The sequence below is a fragment of the Mytilus trossulus genome, chromosome 7, assembly GCF_036588685.1.
Source record: "Mytilus trossulus isolate FHL-02 chromosome 7, PNRI_Mtr1.1.1.hap1, whole genome shotgun sequence".
NCBI classification, from domain to species: domain Eukaryota; kingdom Metazoa; phylum Mollusca; class Bivalvia; order Mytilida; family Mytilidae; genus Mytilus; species Mytilus trossulus.
This window is the reverse complement of record NC_086379.1, coordinates 78841580-78865210: the sequence shown is the minus strand read 5'-3', so window position 1 is coordinate 78865210 and position 23631 is coordinate 78841580. Positions and strand designations below refer to the sequence as shown.

The 23631-nt window shown below is 32.4% G+C and overlaps 1 protein-coding gene across 1 annotated transcript in view; it reads left to right on the top strand.

Moving 5' to 3' along the window:
* The window catches only part of LOC134725907 (exportin-6-like), a 57054-nt gene that overhangs the window by 1858 nt on the left and 31565 nt on the right, over positions 1–23631 (top strand). The window contains exons 3-14 of the mRNA XM_063590188.1: positions 906–1018; positions 1335–1532; positions 2058–2217; positions 2975–3109; positions 3928–4354; positions 5528–5654; positions 18177–18280; positions 18844–18952; positions 19372–19464; positions 20523–20752; positions 21457–21549; positions 22486–22636. Coding sequence (XP_063446258.1) covers positions 906–1018; positions 1335–1532; positions 2058–2217; positions 2975–3109; positions 3928–4354; positions 5528–5654; positions 18177–18280; positions 18844–18952; positions 19372–19464; positions 20523–20752; positions 21457–21549; positions 22486–22636 — 1940 coding nt within the window. The remainder of the gene's footprint in view (positions 1–905; positions 1019–1334; positions 1533–2057; positions 2218–2974; positions 3110–3927; positions 4355–5527; positions 5655–18176; positions 18281–18843; positions 18953–19371; positions 19465–20522; positions 20753–21456; positions 21550–22485; positions 22637–23631) is intronic.

Sequence of the window (23631 nt, the reverse complement as noted above, 5' to 3'; positions counted from 1 at the left end):
AGAAAAAATCATATGGTGGTGCACTTCTTTTTTTTGCTACAGCCCTTTAAATATGCCCAATTTTGATGATTTTCCCATTCTTCATCTATTTTTACCTATTTTTGGGCTATTATCATGAAAAAAAAATATAGTTCCACAATTAAACTTTTATCCATACTTTCTATAAAGATGAAGTGGACCAATCTGAATAAATTTTACTTGCAAAAACTATAGGTAGGTGTTAATATAAGAAAGTCTTATCATATTTTAACACTTTTTTGTGTAAAATTTACCGTGCTGTCAATTTTGTATTTTTGTGATTTTTCTCAGTTTTATAAGAACAAAATGCATATTATTTCAACTTTTTTGTTATATAAAATGATTGAAAAAATACATATCTAAGAAATTTGAAAAGACCAAAATGATATGGGATGTACATGATTCTTGTAAAATCATTTTTATTTTTATCCCTCACCCATTTTCTCAAAATTTTGGCTAAAAATACTGACTTGATTGGTCATAAAATTTTAGAACTGGATTACTCAAAAACCATTCATTGTAAATACACAATTTTTTCACAGATTTATGTTTGATTATAATATTTCTAAAATTCATTGAAATTTTCCACTTCTATTGCATGTTTTGGAAATAATTCAATAACGAGATTTCAACGAGACTGAACGAGACTGAAAAGTCAGAAGAATACATCCTTAAGAATAAAAAGTTTTAAAGAACAAATCAAATGTTTTTTTAGTTATTGCCCTTTAGTTTATGTTGGATAGATAGAATATGTGCAATAATTAGGACATTGGAACTCTCTTCTTTTCTTTATAGCTATTTGAAAATCAAATTGACTGTTTTTATGAGTAATCTTTGTACATATACATGTACATCATTAGGTAAAAACTGATATTTTATACTTTCAGAAACAATTCTAAACAGTTTTTGCCAGACAAGAGATGCATGGAGACATAGTTTATATTTCTTAGCCAATACACGGAATGAATATGTTATGATGTTTTGTATGACCGCAATGGAGGTATGTAAAGGTTATCTGATTCTTAGTCATGCTTGTGAAAAATGGATGAAGAACTTTTCTACCAATATATTTCTTTGGTATGTCCATTGATCTGTTTCATAGACAATTAAAACAAAGAATTTCAAAATTTAAATTTATATTTTTTATGGCCAGATTGTGGCAGAGGGGGAATTAGTGTTACCCTTGTCTGTCTGTACATACATTTGTATGTCTTCTGAATGAACTTCCCAAAATCAGTTTCTATTTTTAAACTTTTTTTTAGCCTCAACCAAATGAAACTTATACTTACTGCTTATTACATATTTTTATTTTTTAGAATATGATTAATAGACAGTGGATTGGTCTGAGTGCTGAAGACAAATTAGTGATAAGATCAACATTAAACCAGTTTTTACTTGAACATCATACTAAAGTTCCAAATTATATACGTAACAAACTAGTGAAAGTGATAGTGGATATAGGACGTATTGATTGGCCACATTTCTATCCAGACTTCTTGTCAAATATTTTACAGGTTTGTATTATGTGTAAGAAGAAGATTTGTATAATTACCAATGAGACAACTATCCACCAGAAACCAAAGAACATAGTTGATAGCATCTACAAAATATAACATGACCCTCAACAATGAGAAAAACTAATACTGTTTATTTATCACAATTTATCATTTATGATTTGAAATAAAAATCTGTAGCCTAGTGAATGGTTGTTCATTGTTCACTGTATAACCAAGTCTGCACTAAATGAAATAAATAACTACCCGTAGGCATCTATTTATTTATTATTTTTTTTGCTTCTTGAATTTTCAGTGTTTCTGTGGACAGGAATATCATTGATCACTTGATGCCCTAATTATCGTTTTTTGAATTATTAGAAAAAAAACAAGATTAAAAAAAATAAGGAAAATGTGATGAGAAAAAGTCTCTTTGTTAAACTATTTTTTTTGTGCCTTAATTAATGTTTTTTTTTATTTATATCAATTATATTTATAGCCTTTATAAGTTACCACTTATACAGTAACTTAAATTTTATATTGCAGTTGACCTCCCAAACAGACACTGTATTGTTAGGAGTGATAATACTACAAACTGTATCAGAAGAATTAGCAACACCAAGGGAAGATCTGAGTATGGCTAGGAAGGAAGAATTACAACGTCTTCTCATAATTCAAGTGCCAAATATACTTAGTCTACTTAACAGTAAGATTCAATAGAGGGTGCTGATACTGTTTAAGACTTATAGCTATTATAGCCAATAGTGTAGACTTTTACATGATTCAATAAGAATTATTTGTTTCATATTTTAGGACTGTTGTGTTCTGTTTGATTAAGCTCTAGGTCTGTCAATCTTGACTTATATTTTTGTAGAAATATAATTTACATATTCTTTGTTGCAAATGCATAATATGTTCAACATATAAGCCTAAAAGGGGCATTAGCTGTCAAAGTTACGTTCACTAATTTGACTCCCATTTCCTTTTCATTAATGATTGAACAAAAAAAACAAAAAAAATTGTATCCAATACAATGCCCCTTTAAGAATGCATGCTCAAATCTAAATTTTAAGTTTTGGAAGTAGAAAAATATTTTACATATAGCTCCTTAATTAACATTTCCCTTCTTTCTTATGTCAAAATTCCCTGCTCAGATAAGGAAAAAATAAAACCATTCCCAACAAAGTTTACAGTTATATGACATCATAAGGGTACACTACCAATCTAGGCACCTATAATTTTTTAACCACTTATCAACTGTATCAATGTTCCAACCAATAGAATTCATATATATATATATATAATATGCACCTTCATGTTAATTACATTTTAGATTCTAAAACTGTTATTGTGGGTTTATTAACATACTGAAAGGTACAAACTAACATTGTAAATTCTAATTTTGTCCAAATCAATGAGTACAAGTACATGTTATCTGTAAAAATGCTTTTATCTTATTTCAGATATATTAGAATCTGTTTTGGAGAAACACCGACATTTGGTGGCAGCTACACCTCCACCCTCTCCAACATCAGGAGAACGAAACAATCATAGAGGATTGGAATCTTCAATGTTACTTATCTCATCTTCACCATCAGGTAGGCTTTCTATTATAATGTAGATAGGGACTGAATTAGAATTGATAGAACATGTGTTTCGGTAGTGACCTATAGTTGTTAATTTCTGTGTGATTTTTGGTCCTTTAGGGAGAGTTGTCTCATTGGCAATCATACCACATCTTAATATTAAACATTTTATCTGATATAGCAAATAATCTTTACAGACTTGATCATGGGTAATATATTCCATCCAGATTGTCTTGAATTATTTCCCTTTGATAACTTGTTGATTGATGGCATTTATCTTGAGTTATTTCCCTTTGATTACTGGTTGATTGATGGCATTTGTCTTGAGTTATTTCCCTTTGATTACTGGTTTATTGATGGCATTTTTCTGCTTTATTAGAATTGAAATCAAGAAAGATATTGATTTACTGTATTCTTGATAAAATTTTATGCAATGAAAATAAAGTAAGTATTTTTGAACTGCATTACAAACAATATTGTAAGTAAAAATGGAAACTTTCCTCAGTTAGTTGATTAATATATATGACATAAAAAGAGACATTGTTGAATTTTGACAAGATTGTTAAACTTCTGTATAGAAACAAACTTTGTGGTGTTGTAATAAAGAAGTAAGGGGTTTCTTTCATGTTAACTAATGCAAAGCGAAATAAGCTTTTATAGGTCTTCAACCTGACAGGGGTAAAATAAACAGCTCCGAGTATTAAAATGTACATCAATTTATGTGTGGGTTCATGCAATCCTAAAAATATTTTTGATTTGTATAGGAAATTCATGCAAGAACTGATGCGTGAGAAATTTTATATTCTTATGGTAAGATTTTTTTTTTGCAGACAGCATCCTAAGTAACATGTTCAAGTCACCTGGTCGTCATGTCCAAGTAGAAGCATTGCCACCTCTGGATGACCAGTCTAAACTTTTATGTACCCATGCATTGACAACATTATCACAATACTTTAGTTGGATACCTTTATCGTCAACAATAACACCACAATTATTAAGTACTATATTCCATTTTGCTGGTTTTGGTTGTGAAACAAAATCAAATTCATCTTCATCCAACTTTAATACGAATACTCAATCTTTAGGAATTTTAGCAATGAATTGTATCAATGAATTATTGTCGAAAAACTGTGTTCCAGTAGAATTTGAAGACTTTCTTTTACAAATGTTTCAACAGACATTTTATCTTCTACAAAAGTTAACAAAGGACAGTAGTACAAATTCAACTGGAAATAGATTGTCTGAAATAGATGAAGGGTATGTTTATCTATTATATTATGTTGTGTAAAACTTAAAATTACGGAATTTGATGAGACTGTCATTAAAGTGAGAGGGTTAGCGCTATAGAACCAGGTTTAATCCACCATTTTCTACATATGAAAAGTACCAATTCAGGAATATGACAGTTCTTGTCCATTCGTTTTTGATACGTTTTTTTATTTGATTTTGCCATGTGATTATGGACTTTCCGAATTGATTTTCCTCTAAGTTCAGTATTTTTGTGATTTTACTTTTTAAGTGTTATCTCATTGATCTTATACAGACTGATATAAAAATATATATCACGTTATTATTTATAAATACTATGTATATTTATTTTGTGGATCTTCATCGAATATTTACCTGCAAAAAAAGAAGAAAATCAACTCTCCACCAAAATTACTTATCAATACATCACTAGCAAACATCAATATACGGTACAGAAAAATTAAACAAATTTTGTTTGAATATTTATTAAATCTAACAAACAGAAACATATCTCATGGTATATATATTTGGTTTCTCTCATTTCTGGATTATGTTAACCTGTACTTTTTCTGAATATTTTTTTTTTATCAAAGTCAAGTTTGTTTTTCTTAGCTCCTTTAATTGTTAGAATTTAACAATGATGATAAAATTTTTCACCTGTTCTCAGTTCTTGCCATTTTAACATTGTATAAATTTGCAACTGTGCCTAGACAGTACAAAGAAAGAACACATTTTCCTTAGATTAACAGAAAACAATGTCAAAGTAGCATATACATGTATTAGATTATTAGACAAACATATTCTATGTCAGTATTCAGTGTGAATCATCTCTCCATTTTCAAAACAAACAGTTTAATTTCATATTTTTAAAATGCTTGGCAATCTATGCAGTGGTGTTTCTTTCTTTCTTTCTCTTTTTTTTTTGGATAAGTTAGTTTTATTTATTATGAAATTTTACAGCACTAATTTTGTTGCAAACAATAAACGCTAGGGTAAATCTAGATGATAGAACTTGAAATCTGTATTCATATTTGCAATTTGGCTCAAACTGTAGGGACCTGAAAAGACGAATTAAAACTAAAAAGAATTGCTTTTGCCTTTATCTTAGGCACTGTTATGTTTTTTTTTATTTTTTGTTTCTTGGATACAAACAACTAATTTGAAACTTCTTTTAATTTTCAGGTATTTAGAGAAATTTACAGATTTTTTAAAGTTGTTTGTTAGTATACATCTAAGACGTTTCGAAAGTAATCCCAAATTTTCTGTGATGGAATTTTTAGCTTTGTTCCTTAAATATACTTTTAGACAAGTAAGTGGTATTTTATTTTGCATGCAGTTTTGATGTGTGCATGATCCTATTAGATAGGTCCTACATTGTATATAAAGAAAACACCAAAATGAGTTTCCATAAGAAATTATTGTTAAGTTTTTATGATTGAGCATTAAGAAAACTATGTTTGTGGAAAGAATTTTGCCAGAGATAAATGCAAAATGGAAAAGAAGATTTTAACTCCATTAAAATTCATGATATACGAAAGGACCATTGTAATTTTTATTAAAGGAGTTCAGTTATGTACAAGGATTAAAACTGGACCTCAAAAGATGGCAGCAATGAAGAAACTTTAAAAATAGATACATCTCTAACATCTGCTCCAGTAATATTATTCAGTATTTAATGTATACAATTGTAGTAGGTTGTTTTCAAGGCTTAGGAATAACACCAATGAGAGCTTAAGGTTCTGATGATTTATTACCAGTATATAAAACAAGTCTGAAATAGCAATACAACATATATAAATAACAAGCTATTTCATATACTTTTACGAATATCACAGGTTATATAGTACAAGAATATAATTAATAATACATTTAACTGTTATTAACTAGGTAGCAAGTAAAATGTATTGCAAGTAGAAAATGTTCATTGTTTACTTTCAATGAAATTGACATCGGGTGTCACGTGTACTTTTACAAATGTTTGACCTTTAACTATACACTAAATCGGAATGTCATACGTAATTTAAGTGTATCTGTGTATTTGTATTCAATACTGGTTTACCTTACAAACGGTATATAATAAATGTTACAACTACATTTATTAATAATGACTTCATTAAAATATATAATACGTATAATAATTAACTATATAATATCATACAACAATCATAAAGTTGCAAATATAATAATCATAAAGACTTATGATGTCAATATTATCGATTCATTAAAAGCTCCAAACTAACGGGAGATAACTCATGTTTACAATACTATATAAACAAAGCTAAACTATAAATAAATATACTCTTACCCCTTGTGGAGTGAGTTGTACTGATAAGGTTAACGGCACATCATATAAACATCACAATCATGTGTTTTACATAATTACATTACATGGAGTCCTGAAACCAAAATACGAACATAAATACTCGGACTCTAATTATAAAAATATACAACGTAACAAATATTCTTTACGCATTTATATTTGTACTTGATAAAAACTATTTACTTCAAAACTATTACTTTATATAAATTGAAACACTTTTCCTTCTTTTAACTTAATAAGCCGTCATTTATAAGATATAGACTATTCATGACAATAATCAAATAGTAATGTACGCAAATTAACAATACAATTCTACCGTGGCAAATAAACCGTAGATTATAAAATCATATACTTCTAGCTTAATGAAATACTCTCGTACATCTTGTGTACTTGTGTTACATACATGCGATATGAGGAGAACGTTACAAAACAAAATAGAAACTTTACTAGAATATCATTTACGTGAAAAATATAAATAATGTTAATAAAGAAGTAACTTACAGTATTCTATAATAATGTTGTCCAAAATATATATAAGGTTTACAGGTAAACTATGTGGTCAAGATAAATAGACATAAATTCAATGGACTGTCATGGCTATCGTCCGTGGAAATGTACAGGTACAAAACAAAGGAAATTAAACTTGACCGCGAAATATAAACAGCCAATCAGATACAATGATTTAAGTAAATCCCTAATAAATATTCATAAAATAACGTGAATATTACTATACATAAAAATAATGTTTGCAAGTAATAATTTAAACTGAATATACAATATTCAAAATATGTAATTAAGCTTTTTAATAAATATAGTAATTAAATAGATGATTTTTACAATATATAAAATGATCATAAAAATCACTCTACTACATTCTCCCCGCTGTAGAAAAATGACTTCCACGTCATTCCCGTCTGTTTCCCCCTTCACTGAAGGTTGACGTCCTCGGCAAGCCATTAACCAGTTCGCATGATGTCGAGGATGGTTCTTGACAACTCCATCTCTAAGCCTTTAAATCTTCCTTTTCTTGCTTCAGACTCCAACCAGTGAATCCTCATTAACCAATCAGGCTGTTGGATAGTAGTAGCATGCTTAGATAAAACATAGTCATCTAGGTATTTCGGTGGTTTCCTTTCTCTCTGAGGTCTAGTTGATACTGGTGGGTCTCGTGGTGGTGTCGGTAGTATACGTCTCCTTCTTCGTTGTTGTTCCGGAGCTACATGTATGGTGGGTTCATCTGCCTCTTCTAGTGATAAGTCTGTTGGCGCACTCTCATCCTGATCAATAGAAGTGTTTTCTTCAGTTGTCTGAGCAGTCACTTCTTCAGGTTCCTCATCACTCACAGGGTTTGGTTCTGCAGCTGTAATAATGTCCACAGGAAGAGCGTCCCCTCCTAAACCAGTTCCCTGCTGATCACTACTCTCAGCTCCATCATGGCCGTCACCAGTGAAACCAAGAGTTCCTTCTTCTTGTAGGTCCACAACTGGTACATCACTGTTAGTGTTGTCCTGTGTATCCTTATCAAGTATCCAATATCCATACTCCTGCTCCGACTCCTCATCTGATACTTCATCAGTGGTCCTGTTCTCACTGTTCCCTTCAGATTTCGTCGGTTCCTCGGGCTGCTTATTTCTTCTTTGTTGCCTGGGCGCAGGACGTTTCTTTTCTTTATCAATATCTTTGGGCAGATCTCCAATAGGCAAGAACAGATTTCTATGCAAAGTCCTCTTTCTTCCTTCCTTGTTTTCTTTCTGAACCACGTACACTGGGATTCCATAATTAGGCTGACTAATTATACGGTACGGGTCATCTTCCCACCTATCTGCTAACTTGTGCTTTCCATCAAAAGCTAGAGTCTTGACTAAAACTCTATCTCCAGGCTTTAGCACAGCTCCTTTAACTTTCTGATCGTAGTGTGTCTTTTGTCGTTTCTGGGCAGCAAAGATGTTCCTTGTTGCTGTATCATATGCTTTACGAAGTCTTTCTTGCATTTCTTCTGCATATGTAGTTGTAGTAATAGGTTCAGCTTCATCTCCAATTCCAAAAGCGATGTCAATAGGTAGCTTTGGTTGTCTTCCGAACATCAGATAGTAAGGAGAGAATCCAGTTGACGTTTGACGAGTGCAATTGTAAGCATGGACAAGACCAGCAACATGCGACTTCCAATCTTTCTTCTGTACGTTCTCTAATGTTCCAAGCATTCCAAGTAATGTCCTGTTGAATCTTTCAGTGATGCCATTACCCATCGGATGATATGGTGTTGTTCGTGACTTCGTCATACCAGTGATGTTGCATAATTCCTTGATGATTTTGGATCCGAAGTTGGCACCTTGGTCGGAGTGAATTCTTTCAGGCAAACCATAGTGGACGACAAAGTTGTTAAAGAATGCGTCTGCAGTTGTTTTTGCTGTCTGGTTTCTTGTTGGTATTGCCAATGCATATCGAGTGAAGTGGTCTGTTATTACAAGTATGTTCTCAAATCCACCTGTAGATCTTTCAAGTGAGAGATAGTCCATACATACTAACTCCAGTGGTTGTGTTGTCTCGATACTAATGAGTGGTGCTCTATGACTTGCAGGTTGCTTTCGTCGAATACATCTGTCGCAATTCGATATCCAGTTGTCAACATCTCTATTCATTCCAAACCAAACAAAACGATCTCTAACCAATGATACTGTTTTGTCTCTGCCTTGATGTCCCATCTCATCATGTAATGATGTTAGTACTTTGGAAATGTAGACTTCAGGTAGTACAAGTTGTTTATGTTGTTCCCCATTGTCGTGGATAATACGATAGAGTACACCATCAACCATTTTCAATTTTTCGTAGTTGTTAATAAACCAAGTGTTCCATGGTGAATGTTCTAACTGTTCTTTTCGTGGCTTGCGATGTTCATCAACCCAATATATCCAATCCTTAAGGTAAGTATCTTGCTTCTGTTCCATCTTGATGTTGACTAGATGTTGTGAAGGTAAGTATGGATCATCAGTGGCTTTAGATGTTGTCATCGATAACGTCTGAACATATGGTTGTGCATGTTGTAACTGACAAATGGCTTTCACAGAATCTGTACTAATGTTGGAGGTGTTGGTACGACCAAGTAGTTCTGGAAGTCTGGAAAGTGCATCTGCATCAGCGTTGTTAGCACCAGGTCGATAGACGATATTAAAGTTGTATGATGACAAACTTGCTATCCAACGATGTCCAGTGGCATCAAGCTTTGCTGTTGTTAAGATGTAAGTAAGTGGGTTGTTGTCTGTAACCACGATAAATGTGTTGCCATAAAGGTAATCATGAAACTTCTCTGTTACTGACCATTTCAGGGCAAGGAATTCTAATTTATGGACTGGGTAGTTCCTCTCAGTCTTGCTAAGTCCTCTGCTGGCATAAGCTATGGGTCTTTTCTTTCCTTCTTGTGATTGGTAAAGTATTGCTCCAAGACCAAGCATAGATGCGTCTGTATGTAGTTCAAAAGGTTCCTTGTAACGTGGATAACCAAGAACTGGTGGCATCGCAAGTTGACTTTTGAGCTTCTGGAAGGCATCTTCTTGTGGCTTGTCCCAAACCCATGATGTAACTGTTGGCTTCTTAGGTTTTCTCTTACTGGACTTCTTTGGTGCAGGCATCAAGTCTGTGAGCGGTTTTGCTATCTTAGAGAAGTCTTTGACAAACTTGCGGTAATAACCGACGAAACCAAGGAAGCGACGTACTTCTTCTGGCGTTGTGGGTCGAGGCCAGTTGATGACTTTCTCTAATTTATCTGGATCGGGTGAAATACCATCTTTTGAGACTATGTGGCCGATGTACTTGACTTTGTCTTTGAAGAATGCACATTTCTTGGGCGAAAGTTTCAAGTTGTGTTCTCTAAGTCGTTGTAGTACCATCTGTAACCTTTCAAGATGTTCTTCATACGTCTCTGAAAAGATGATCAAGTCGTCAAGGTATATAAAGCATATATCTAGGTGAAGATCTCCAAGTATCTGTTCCATGAGACGTTGGTACGTTGCTGGACTGTTTACGAGGCCAAACGGAAGTCTGTTAAATTCATAGAAACCAAGAGGGCCGACTGTAAATGCTGTTCTAGCCTTGTGTGTCTCTTCTACCTCTACTTGGTGATAACCACTCTTCATGTCCATGACGGTATAGTAGTTGTTTCCTCCCAAGGCGTCAAGTATTTCTTCGCTTCTTGGAAGAGCATATGAGTCTTTAATTGTCAGCTGGTTCAGTTGTCTATAGTCTACACACATTCTGAGCTTGTTGTCTTTCTTCCTAACCAATACAACATTCGATGACCAAGGCGAATGTGAACGACGAATGATCCCAGCAGTAAGTAGTTGTTGAAGGTGTGTTCTAACTTCGTCAAATAAGGCAGGTGGAATACGCCGGTGTCGTTGTTTGAATGGTGTTTCATCTATCAGTTCTATCTTGTGCTGAACGGCGGTGATGTGGCCTATATCAGTATCTGATGTGCTGAATACGTCTCTGAATTGATGTAGTAATTCTCTGGCTTTATGTAGTTGATCATCACTAAGTGTGTCTGGAAATGTAGATTCATTCCATGCATCTTGTTCATAGGTATCTGGTACATCAATGTCGGTGACTGAAACAGGTTGAAGTTCGCAAAGGATGGCATTTGGCGAAACGGTCACATTCCTGGTGGTTACATTACTGATATGTACCGGTATGATGCTGTTGTTTCTGTACTCATATGAGACTAGCGATGGAGCTATATCTAAGTCAGATGGTATTGCTGCTCTATCAGTTGACTGTAGGAGTCCACAAACTGGATGGTATGGTAGTTCATGGTCCATGTATCCCTGTAGAACGACATCTTTGTTAGGTGGTATACGGATTGTCTTTCCTTCAGCACTCTTGATGATGGCAAGTCTGTTGCATCTCTTTTGTAGTTCTTTATCTCTTAAAAGCAAACATCTAAACGTAATATACCAAGGTGTATGTAGATCTGCTGTTTGTAGAAACCGTGATCCATATCGTTGCTTTACATCAGTCATAGCTGCTGTCAAGACGTTGGTTCCAAGTAGAAGTGGTACTAGCTGGTTATAAGAACTGTCTGGAACGACTAACAGTAAGCATTGTTGAGAATCTGCTGATGTAGATGTACCTGGTAATTGTAGATCTGCTGAGATGTAACCAAGGTATGGCATGTTCTGGCCATCTGCACATTCGATATGAAGTATCTGGTTGAGTGTCTGGATAGGACTGTCAGCAAGGTACTGTCGATGGAATGACTGGCTAACTGTACTAACTGTAGAACCAGTATCTAGTAGTGCTGCTGCTTGAAGTCCATTGATGACTACTGTGACTTCATTTGGGCTACCAAGTAATCCTTCTGTATCACCTGATGACTGTCGTTGTTGATACATCTTAGCTTCAGTGTTCATCTGCTGAAAGTTACAAGCTTTTCTAGTGTGATCCAGTCTAACACAGCAGGCAAAGGCATAGTGACCTGGTTGTCCACATCTGTAGCATATAACAGGTTCTCTGGATGGTTGAGATACATAAGTCGGAGTAGGAGCAGGTTGGTATTCAGCTTCTATCTGGTCCCAGTATGGACGTTGTCTGTTGCGTCTTCGGTGGCGACGACGTTTTCTGCGTGGTGGATAGTACTGTGGATCAAAAGTGTCGTAGGTATTGTAGGGTTGGTCATACATTGCGTTGTAACATGGCTCATTCGGTTGGTCATACATGGCTAACGGTGTAGACTAGTGTACCTATAAACATTCAATTCATTCACCCTAATTCAAGTTCAATAATAATGCAAAAATCTAATAAGTGTCAACACCACCACACTAAATGATCAAATGCAAATTTTTAATCAATATTAAAAAATAATAAACAATGTCTAGCAACAATCTCAAAATCTAGGTACTATCTAACTCAGTGAATGTCTAATATGTAAATAATATGACAATAAATTTAATTCATATCAATTTAAGTACCAAGTCACTATACAAAGTACATTTATAAAAACGATATATATACTATGTATCTAATATCAACTAGCAATGCTACACATAAAACATAATGTGTGTTATAATTGCTAAGTTCAACTGAGCATTGACCTATACCATGTGGGTTATAGACAGCACTCTTGATGATGGCAAGTCTGTTGCATCTCTTTTGTAGTTCTTTATCTCTTAAAAGCAAACATCTAAACGTAATATACCAAGGTGTATGTAGATCTGCTGTTTGTAGAAACCGTGATCCATATCGTTGCTTTACATCAGTCATAGCTGCTGTCAAGACGTTGGTTCCAAGTAGAAGTGGTACTAGCTGGTTATAAGAACTGTCTGGAACGACTAACAGTAAGCATTGTTGAGAATCTGCTGATGTAGATGTACCTGGTAATTGTAGATCTGCTGAGATGTAACCAAGGTATGGCATGTTCTGGCCATCTGCACATTCGATATGAAGTATCTGGTTGAGTGTCTGGATAGGACTGTCAGCAAGGTACTGTCGATGGAATGACTGGCTAACTGTACTAACTGTAGAACCAGTATCTAGTAGTGCTGCTGCTTGAAGTCCATTGATGACTACTGTGACTTCATTTGGGCTACCAAGTAATCCTTCTGTATCACCTGATGACTGTCGTTGTTGATACATCTTAGCTTCAGTGTTCATCTGCTGAAAGTTACAAGCTTTTCTAGTGTGATCCAGTCTAACACAGCAGGCAAAGGCATAGTGACCTGGTTGTCCACATCTGTAGCATATAACAGGTTCTCTGGATGGTTGAGATACATAAATCGGAGTAGGAGCAGGTTGGTATTCAGCTTCTATCTGGTCCCAGTATGGACGTTGTCTGTTGCGTCTTCGGTGGCGACGACGTTTTCTGCGTGGTGGATAGTACTGTGGATCAAAAGTGTCGTAGGTATTGTAGGGTTGGTCATACATTGCGTTGTAACATGGCTCATTCGGTTGGTCATACATGGCTAACGGTGTAGACTAGTGTACCTATAAACATTCAATTCATTCACCCTAATTCAAGTTCAATAATAATGCAAAAATCTAATAAGTGTCAACACCACCACACTAAATGATCAAATGCAAATTTTTAATCAATATTAAAAAATAATAAACAATGTCTAGCAACAATCTCAAAATCTAGGTACTATCTAACTCAGTGAATGTCTAATATGTAAATAATATGACAATAAATTTAATTCATATCAATTTAAGTACCAAGTCACTATACAAAGTACATTTATAAAAACGATATATATACTATGTATCTAATATCAACTAGCAATGCTACACATAAAACATAATGTGTGTTATAATTGCTAAGTTCAACTGAGCATTGACCTATACCATGTGGGTTATAGACAGCACTCTTGATGATGGCAAGTCTGTTGCATCTCTTTTGTAGTTCTTTATCTCTTAAAAGCAAACATCTAAACGTAATATACCAAGGTGTATGTAGATCTGCTGTTTGTAGAAACCGTGATCCATATCGTTGCTTTACATCAGTCATAGCTGCTGTCAAGACGTTGGTTCCAAGTAGAAGTGGTACTAGCTGGTTATAAGAACTGTCTGGAACGACTAACAGTAAGCATTGTTGAGAATCTGCTGATGTAAATGTACCTGGTAATTGTAGATCTGCTGAGATGTAACCAAGGTATGGCATGTTCTGGCCATCTGCACATTCGATATGAAGTATCTGGTTGAGTGTCTGGATAGGACTGTCAGCAAGGTACTGTTGATGGAATGACTGGCTAACTGTACTAACTGTAGAACCAGTATCTAGTAGTGCTGCTGCTTGAAGTCCATTGATGACTACTGTGACTTCATTTGGGCTACCAAGTAATCCTTCTGTATCACCTGATGACTGTCGTTGTTGATACATCTTAGCTTCAGTGTTTATCTGCTGAAAGTTACAAGCTTTTCTAGTGTGATCCAGTCTAACACAGCAGGCAAAGGCATAGTGACCTGGTTGTCCACATCTGTAGCATATAACAGGTTCTCTGGATGGTTGAGATACATAAGTCGGAGTAGGAGCAGGTTGGTATTCAGCTTCTATCTGGTCCCAGTATGGACGTTGTCTGTTGCGTCTTCGGTGGCGACGACGTTTTCTGCGTGGTGGATAGTACTGTGGATCAAAAGTGTCGTAGGTATTGTAGGGTTGGTCATACATTGCGTTGTAACATGGCTCATTCGGTTGGTCATACATGGCTAACGGTGTAGACTAGTGTACCTATAAACATTCAATTCATTCACCCTAATTCAAGTTCAATAATAATGCAAAAATCTAATAAGTGTCAACACCACCACACTAAATGATCAAATGCAAATTTTTAATCAATATTAAAAAATAATAAACAATGTCTAGCAACAATCTCAAAATCTAGGTACTATCTAACTCAGTGAATGTCTAATATGTAAATAATATGACAATAAATTTAATTCATATCAATTTAAGTACCAAGTCACTATACAAAGTACATTTATAAAAACGATATATATACTATGTATCTAATATCAACTAGCAATGCTACACATAAAACATAATGTGTGTTATAATTGCTAAGTTCAACTGAGCATTGACCTATACCATGTGGGTTATAGTTCAATGTAAGTACAATACACTACAACTGTATACCGAAAAATAAATTTAAAATATAAAAGTGTATGCTATATACTATGTAGCTATGCTACTGTAATCTACAAAGTATGTATATCACTATCAGTAATACATGTACACCATAAATGAATGCCTAAATAATATAAGTGTACATGTCCTCTGACAGACTAAGTCCAAATCCAAGTAAGCCTCGGAAAAAAAAATTAAAAATTTTAATGTGTATAAATGTTTAAGTATGAAAAGGTCAAAATGTAGGACGTCAAAAAAAAATTTAAAGTCCAAAAAGTGGATGTAAAATTTCAAAATTAAATTCGAAATGTGTAAATGTTTCAAGTGTATGCTAAGTTTCAATGTATCAAAATGGTATACAGTATATAATGTAAATAAATAAATCCTACCTTAAACTAGAAAATTATTCCAATAATTACACTGTTCCACAAAAGTATAATTAAATCACAATATTTCACAATGTAGAATAATTACAAGTTCAGTTTTCCAAAAATGAAAACAAAAAGTCAAGTTACTATAAGTAACATCCGGTACTATAATGTCATCCAGTAAACTGTAAACAAACGCACGTGGACGATAATCACATGGGTCGGAATGTTAGTAAACATAAGCACGTGGTAAAGTTCATCACATGGTACCATAACGGAACTAAACAAACACACATGGTCACTGCATACATGGACTCGAGACATCTAATGGTGGTCACTGACATCACATCTGGATCTCCACAAAAACTGGTATGTGCCATCAACCCAACGAAACGTGGGCGCCATTTGTAGTAGGTTGTTTTCAAGGCTTAGGAATAACACCAATGAGAGCTTAAGGTTCTGATGATTTATTACCAGTATATAAAACAAGTCTGAAATAGCAATACAACATATATAAATAACAAGCTATTTCATATACTTTTACGAATATCACAGGTTATATAGTACAAGAATATAATTAATAATACATTTAACTGTTATTAACTAGGTAGCAAGTAAAATGTATTGCAAGTAGAAAATGTTCATTGTTTACTTTCAATGAAATTGACATCGGGTGTCACGTGTACTTTTACAAATGTTTGACCTTTAACTATACACTAAATCGGAATGTCATACGTGATTTAAGTGTATCTGTGTATTTGTATTCAATACTGGTTTACCTTACAAACGGTATATAATAAATGTTACAACTACATTTATTAATAATGACTTCATTAAAATATATAATACGTATAATAATTAACTATATAATATCATACAACAATCATAAAGTTGCAAATATAATAATCATAAAGACTTATGATGTCAATATTATCGATTCATTAAAAGCTCCAAACTAACGGGAGATAACTCATGTTTACAATACTATATAAACAAAGCTAAACTATAAATAAATATACTCTTACCACTTGTGGAGTGAGTTGTACTGATAAGGTTAACGGCACATCATATAAACATCACAATCATGTGTTTTACATAATTACATTACATCGAGTCCTGAAACCAAAATACGAACATAAATACTCGGACTCTAATTATAAAAATATACAACGTAACAAATATTCTTTACGCATTTATATTTGTACTTGATAAAAACTATTTACTTCAAAACTATTACTTTATATAAATTGAAACACTTTTCCTTCTTTTAACTTAATAAGCCGTCATTTATAAGATATAGACTATTCATGACAATAATCAAATAGTAATGTACGCAAATTAACAATACAATTCTACCGTGGCAAATAAACCGTAGATTATAAAATCATATACTTCTAGCTTAATGAAATACTCTCTCGTACATCTTGTGTACTTGTGTTACATACATGCGATATGAGGAGAACGTTACAAAACAAAATAGAAACTTTACTAGAATATCATTTACGTGAAAAATATAAATAATGTTAATAAAGAAGTAACTTACAGTATTCTATAATAATGTTGTCCAAAATATATAAGGTTTACAGGTAAACTATGTGGTCAAGATAAACAGACATAAATTCAATAGACTGTCATGGCTATCGTCCGTGGAAATGTACAGGTACAAAACAAAGGAAATTAAACTTGACCGCGAAATATAAACAGCCAATCAGATACAATGATTTAAGTAAATCCCTAATAAATATTCATAAAATAACGTGAATATTACTATACATAAAAATAATGTTTGCAAGTAATAATTTAAACTGAATATACAATATTCAAAATATGTAATTAAGCTTTTTAATAAATATAGTAATTAAATAGATGATTTTTACAATATATAAAATGATCATAAAAATCACTCTACTACACAATCAATAAAAATAGACTTTAAAAATACAGGTATAGGGTACCTGATGGGGAATACCTTGGCATAAAGCCTAAACCGAAACACCAGGTGTATCAAATGATAATAGACTAGGCATGTGATTATAATCATTTAATGCTTTTCTATGACAAAATGTATGACGAGATTCAATCAATCAAACATTTATATCAATACGGATCAATTAAGCCTCTGCATGGCTCATCGGATTGGTTCAGGACACGTCATATATTTAAAAGTTTTTTCACACACACACTTGCATCTTATATCAGTTTATCTTTTTTAACATTTGATAATGACTGTTCACTCATATCTTTTTATAAAATAAAATATTAACATATCTTCAATGCTAACATACAATGTTGACCATATTGAAACTCACAACATCAGATAAGTCAAATAGTTATGTTTGGTCTTTGACTTATTTAGTTTCAACATTTATTTGCTTTACTCATAGATAATTTGGGAGTTAAACATTTAACCATATAGTATTATATATGTTAATGCTATGAATCTTAAAATTACCATACTACCTTTGGGTGGATTTTGTGTAGGGTTCTGAAAAACAAAATTCTTATCAATGAAAAAATTATACAAATTATTTTCAGCCAACTTTTGATGGATATTATAATTGTTTAGATACTTGGAATACATTCCTTGATTTTATCCACACAAAGGAAAGAACTGCTGAATGGAAATCAATTATAACAAGGTATATTTCTCAATTTTATACTCATTTTTTATGTTTATCTTTAAAAAGTTATGCATAATAGAAGCACATATGAAAGAAAAGGAAAGTTCTGACAATTTAAGGCTTGAAATATAGTATGGATATTTGTGTATTATTGAATTCCTCTGTGATGAAAGGTAAATGTCTCTTAAATTTCATGGTGTTGTTTCACAATGTAACTTTATATTTCTGTGTTTCTGTTTTCCCGGTATGAATAGTAATTTAAATGTCTTTTTACCATTTGGTGCATTTGATTTTGAAGACAGTTCTTAAATATTCCATGTTAAATTTATTCTGAACTTTTACAGACTGGGAAATTTAGGGTTTGACATGGATACCTGGCGATTTTTGAAAACTATGTCGGACAGCTTTTGGTAAATTAATTTATATTATGTGGGCTGTCTATTTGGCATTTAACCCATATATCCATTTATGTCTCATTATGAAAAACTTTATAAAATGTTTAGATGTAATATCAGATCTGATCAATGTAATAAAAAATTCACAAAAATGGCATGTTATACAATAGTCTTATTTGATTGTAGATATCAAGAAGCTTTACTGACTCTGGTATCCCATATTTTACATAAGTTACAGTTTAAATATTACCAGTCACAGTTGGAGGAATTAGATGATGATATACTGGATGATGACGTAAGTTTAGAAATACTTTGGTTGGCACATTGATAATCTAAATGTTTTTTTCATAATTTATTTTCTGGACCTTTTATAGTTCACTGTACAGGTTTGTAGTTTGCTCATTTTTAAAAGCTTTTCAGTGACCAGTAGTTGTAAACATTCTTGATTTCAAGTGGATCGTCATCTAATTGGCTATTATACCACATCGCTTTTTTATATTTTTTGTTTTTTTCATGTTATTATTTTTATTTCCTAGACCTGATTATATTACAAATAGCAAAACAAGCACTTGTTGAAAGTTTAAGCTTTTTAAAATTGCTTGGAGAGTCTAAAACTTTTTATTCAAAAAATTAACAACTCAATAAAAGTAATATTCTCTTATGTTTATTCTTTCTAAATGTTTCTGACTTTCATCTGATAACTTATTGTTGCAGAGTGAAACTGAATGGCAGCAGTTCATAAGACAAAGTTTAGAAGTTGTTGCTAAAGTGGCTGAAATGTTAACTGCAGAAACTTTCCAGCTTTTGGTATGTACTTGAAAAAAAAATCATGTATTATCAAATTGGGTTTTACCTTCAAGTCATAAGAAACCTCAAATTAAAAAAAAATATGCATATGTTTTTATCACTAAATGGATAGTTTTCATTATACAACTAATGTACATATACTTTTTTCTGAGGAAAATTCTTTAATTTGTCCACATTTAGAAGAAGTTCACTTATTTTTAATTGCTTCCTAGCCAGGAAGCAATTTGCTGACATATTTTCGGTATGCATAGTGACCTGAGCGTAACCTTCCTCGTAAAAATCCAGCAATCGCAATACACATGGATCTGTCATTGAAATAAACAATTATCTGATTGAACATGTCAAACACGTGCTCAATACCCATGCTTTTTGTTATTTGTTTACTATTAGGTGACAATCAGTAAACTTTGGCTTCAAAACACGGCATTTAATGAGCAGCCATATTTGTTAAATCATAACAGACAGAGAGAAAAAAAAATGAGGATTAAACAACATATTTGTGTAAAAAATGAGAAATTTGTGCACGGAGGACAAATTGTTTTACCAAGGGTATCATTTGCCAGCCTGGATGGTCGTGAGACCCGCAGTAGCTGGCCCGCGTCTAATGTGAGGTTTCCCGAAGTTTATGATAAATACATGCATTGGTTCAAGAATTGGATAAACATTATTTTTGACCACCCACTCATTTCATATGACTTTAAAATAGCGTGATCATCTTGCAACAAAAAATTACTTGGTAATTCCAATACCAATAATGATATTGCAGTCAATACAAACATGATAAAAGGACACTTAACCAGCTTGCTGAAATTGTTCAAGGAAAATCCAAATGGTTTGGGAAATATGCAATACTTTTTCAATGTGTAAATGGGAATTTAGAAACATATATGTTCCTCTTATAATTGATGAAAATAATTAACAATTTATAAAGCTGTTTATATGGTAATATGCATAACAGAAGCAATTTAGAATTTCCCGTTAATTTTTAAAGAACCACTATAATGATTGTATATTGTATTAATACTGTGCCATGATAAATCATTCTTATATTTTGACAGTACCAGCCATTCAGTGAAAACTTGCATGTATACCACAGTTTAGAACAGTATATTGCTGCTAGTGGTAATAAAAGACATCTGATAATCTCGGCTGAAAATGAATGTAGACGCTTACATTGTGCCTTAAAAGATCTGTCATCATTACTGCAAGCCTTAGGGAGAATGGCAGAACATTTTATTGGTGAAAACTTCCCACAAAGACTATCTGATGGTACCATGCTGTTAGAAAAGTAATACTGCTATGTCTATATTTGATAATTGCTCAAACTTATTAACTTGTTATAAAAAATGTGTGCCACATTTTAAATACCGGTTAGGAAGGTTTGTGATTTTGTCACAATATTTGATTTTATTTTTGTTATAAAATTATTTAAAAAAAAATTTAATACCAGTAAAGTATTAAAAATAAAATCATTTTGACTTTTTCCATTATTTTTTTATTCCTCGTTAATGAATCTTAAGACATATTAAAGAAGTGAATTTTAAGAGAATTATTTTCATCAAAGATGTGTTAATTTAAAGTTATATTGTAATCACAATTTTATGAAAGAACATACTTCAGTGTCAGTCATATAAAATAAGTACCAATTAATTAATAAATAGCTACAAGGGTAAAGAAATAAATACGAAATATACAAAAGTTTAATTAATTGGGATTAATAAACAAGAGCAGTGCTCTCATATAAATATGTCTCCCTAATTTCAAAAATAAAATTACAAGCTATAAACACATGCTGAATATCAACCAAATAAATATGTAACAACATACATGTACAGTCAATAATTACAATAACAAAATTCATAAGAAAAATATATAGAGCAAAGGAAGGGGGTGAAAGTGTTTTAAAAAAAAATGAGAGTGTTATTAAAGAATTAAACATTTTTTTTTATAAAGAGGAGGAGTGAGTAATTAGAATTTACATTTTTCTTCCAGGCTTGTAAGCTGTGTAGAATATGGTACAAAAACTAAGTTATATGAAGTCAGATCTACAGTACAGAATGTGTTAGATGCTGATTTTCAGTCAGTGTAAGTATCTATTATTAAATGGAGTGATGCATTTTTGGTCTATTTTTTCAGCTGTAAGTCTCCAATTTCCTTAACCTGTCAATTGGTATCATTTATCACCCCTCATTCCTAATGGTAAAACTGAATGATCTATTTATCCAACATTGGTTTTCACAAATGAATAACTCTTCAAGAGGTTCATTTCATTCAGATTACAAACAGGAATTTCGTTTGGAAACCTATTTGATAAAGTTGAAGCTGTGTGACAGGATTTATATAGTAAAATTCAGATGCTCAAATTAAAAATTTCCTGTAGAAACTGGAAGATGGTCAGGAATACCAAAAAATGTGTGAATTTGTCATCTCTGTGGAAATGGTATAGGAAATGAATTTCATTATCTTTTCAAATGTCAAAAACAGGAAATAGAACTGCTTAGAAATAAATATATACCACAATATTATACTGCAAATCCAATGGAATACAAATTAATACAGCTTTTAACATTCTGTCATGTAGAACTTTATAAAAACTTAGCAATATTTAAAAAAAATACTTACACGATACTTATGATTTATGTTGTCTTATTTATGTGAATATTATGGTAATTTGTAAATTGACACTTTGCTATATTTACCATGCATGCATTATTATGTTTAGTGTTATTGAGCATAAAAATGTGTATACTTGTATATATGATGTCCTCTTGTACACCTATGTGTCTGAGGTTTAATAATAAAGTATTGTAAGGTATTATTAGACTTTTTCAATTTTCTTGACTAGTGTTGTTTTTTACAGTGGAAAACATTGATCTGTGTTATTTCATCATTATACTTAAAGAAATTATTAACTTCTATTTCTTATAAAGCATTGAAACTTTTAGAGGATTTGCCGTTTTGTATTCTTTATTTAACTCTTAAATCAAAACAAAATCTATATTATGTTACATTGATTTTCAGGCAAGCACAAGCCATAGCATCAGTTAAGGCATTTTGTCACTGGTTATCACAGTATTACAATGAAGTCCACAAAGAACCACAGATGAAGCAGAAGTTTATATCTATGATGACCACATTGTTAGAAGCTGTTACACCATTATTTTCTAGTCAGGTAAAAGCACAAGGGTTGAGTTTCCTTGAAATATTTTAAGTTCATATGAAAGTAGTTTACCATCAAAAGTGCCTGACAAGTTGTCTCTATATAGCAGAAAACTACCTTTATATGTCACTGTCAAGAGTCTTGTTATATTCTCATAGCTTTTAATATTAACCTTTGTCTAAAGGGAACATATCTTGCTTCCGTCAGAAGCCCTTTATGTATTGGTTTGACTATAGTTAGAAATTTGTTTTCTATTTGATTTTGAAATAATTTAAGGATAAGCAGGTAAAGTTAGATGAAAAATAGTTAAATATCAGCAGTGATGCCAAAGGACAAGGTATGATAAGGGCTATTTTTGGCCCCCTCTCCGAATAAGTTTAAATTGATATCAATGATGGTCTTAGTGTAGACACTAGAAAAAATAATGATTTTATTGTGTTCCGGTGAAAGGAAGGTTGCCTAGCAACGGTTTTTATGAAGAATGAAAATTATCACATTTTAATTGCTTTATCAGTAAAAATTTTAATATTTGCAAATGATATTGTTTGTCCAAGAAGAACTTGAAGTCACAAATGAAAATACCCTTTGATTTTGTTTATTATATGCTTAAAAACAACCTTGGCAACAGAAATGTTGCCTAGCAACGGTTAAAAAAGTATGAATTAAGCTGTTGCTTGAAGATTTATTTTTCCATTTGGTGTTTCATCCAATATTTTTTCATATACATCTTTTTTTTTAATTCTTTACAAATTTCATATTGAGCATAGCAACACAAGTGTTGCTTAGCAACAGCAAACCATGTTTGAATTAAAGCCAACTACAAATCAATAAGTCATTTTATTGAACAAATTAAATTGAATGCAATGCACATTGTCTTTTTCTAAACATGTTTAGTTAGAAATGAAAACTTAGTTCAATTGTAGGTCACTACACGCTGATCAACAACTAAATTACATAACAAGTGCATATCAACAATGCAATAATAGGTTCTTTATATTTTTTGAAGT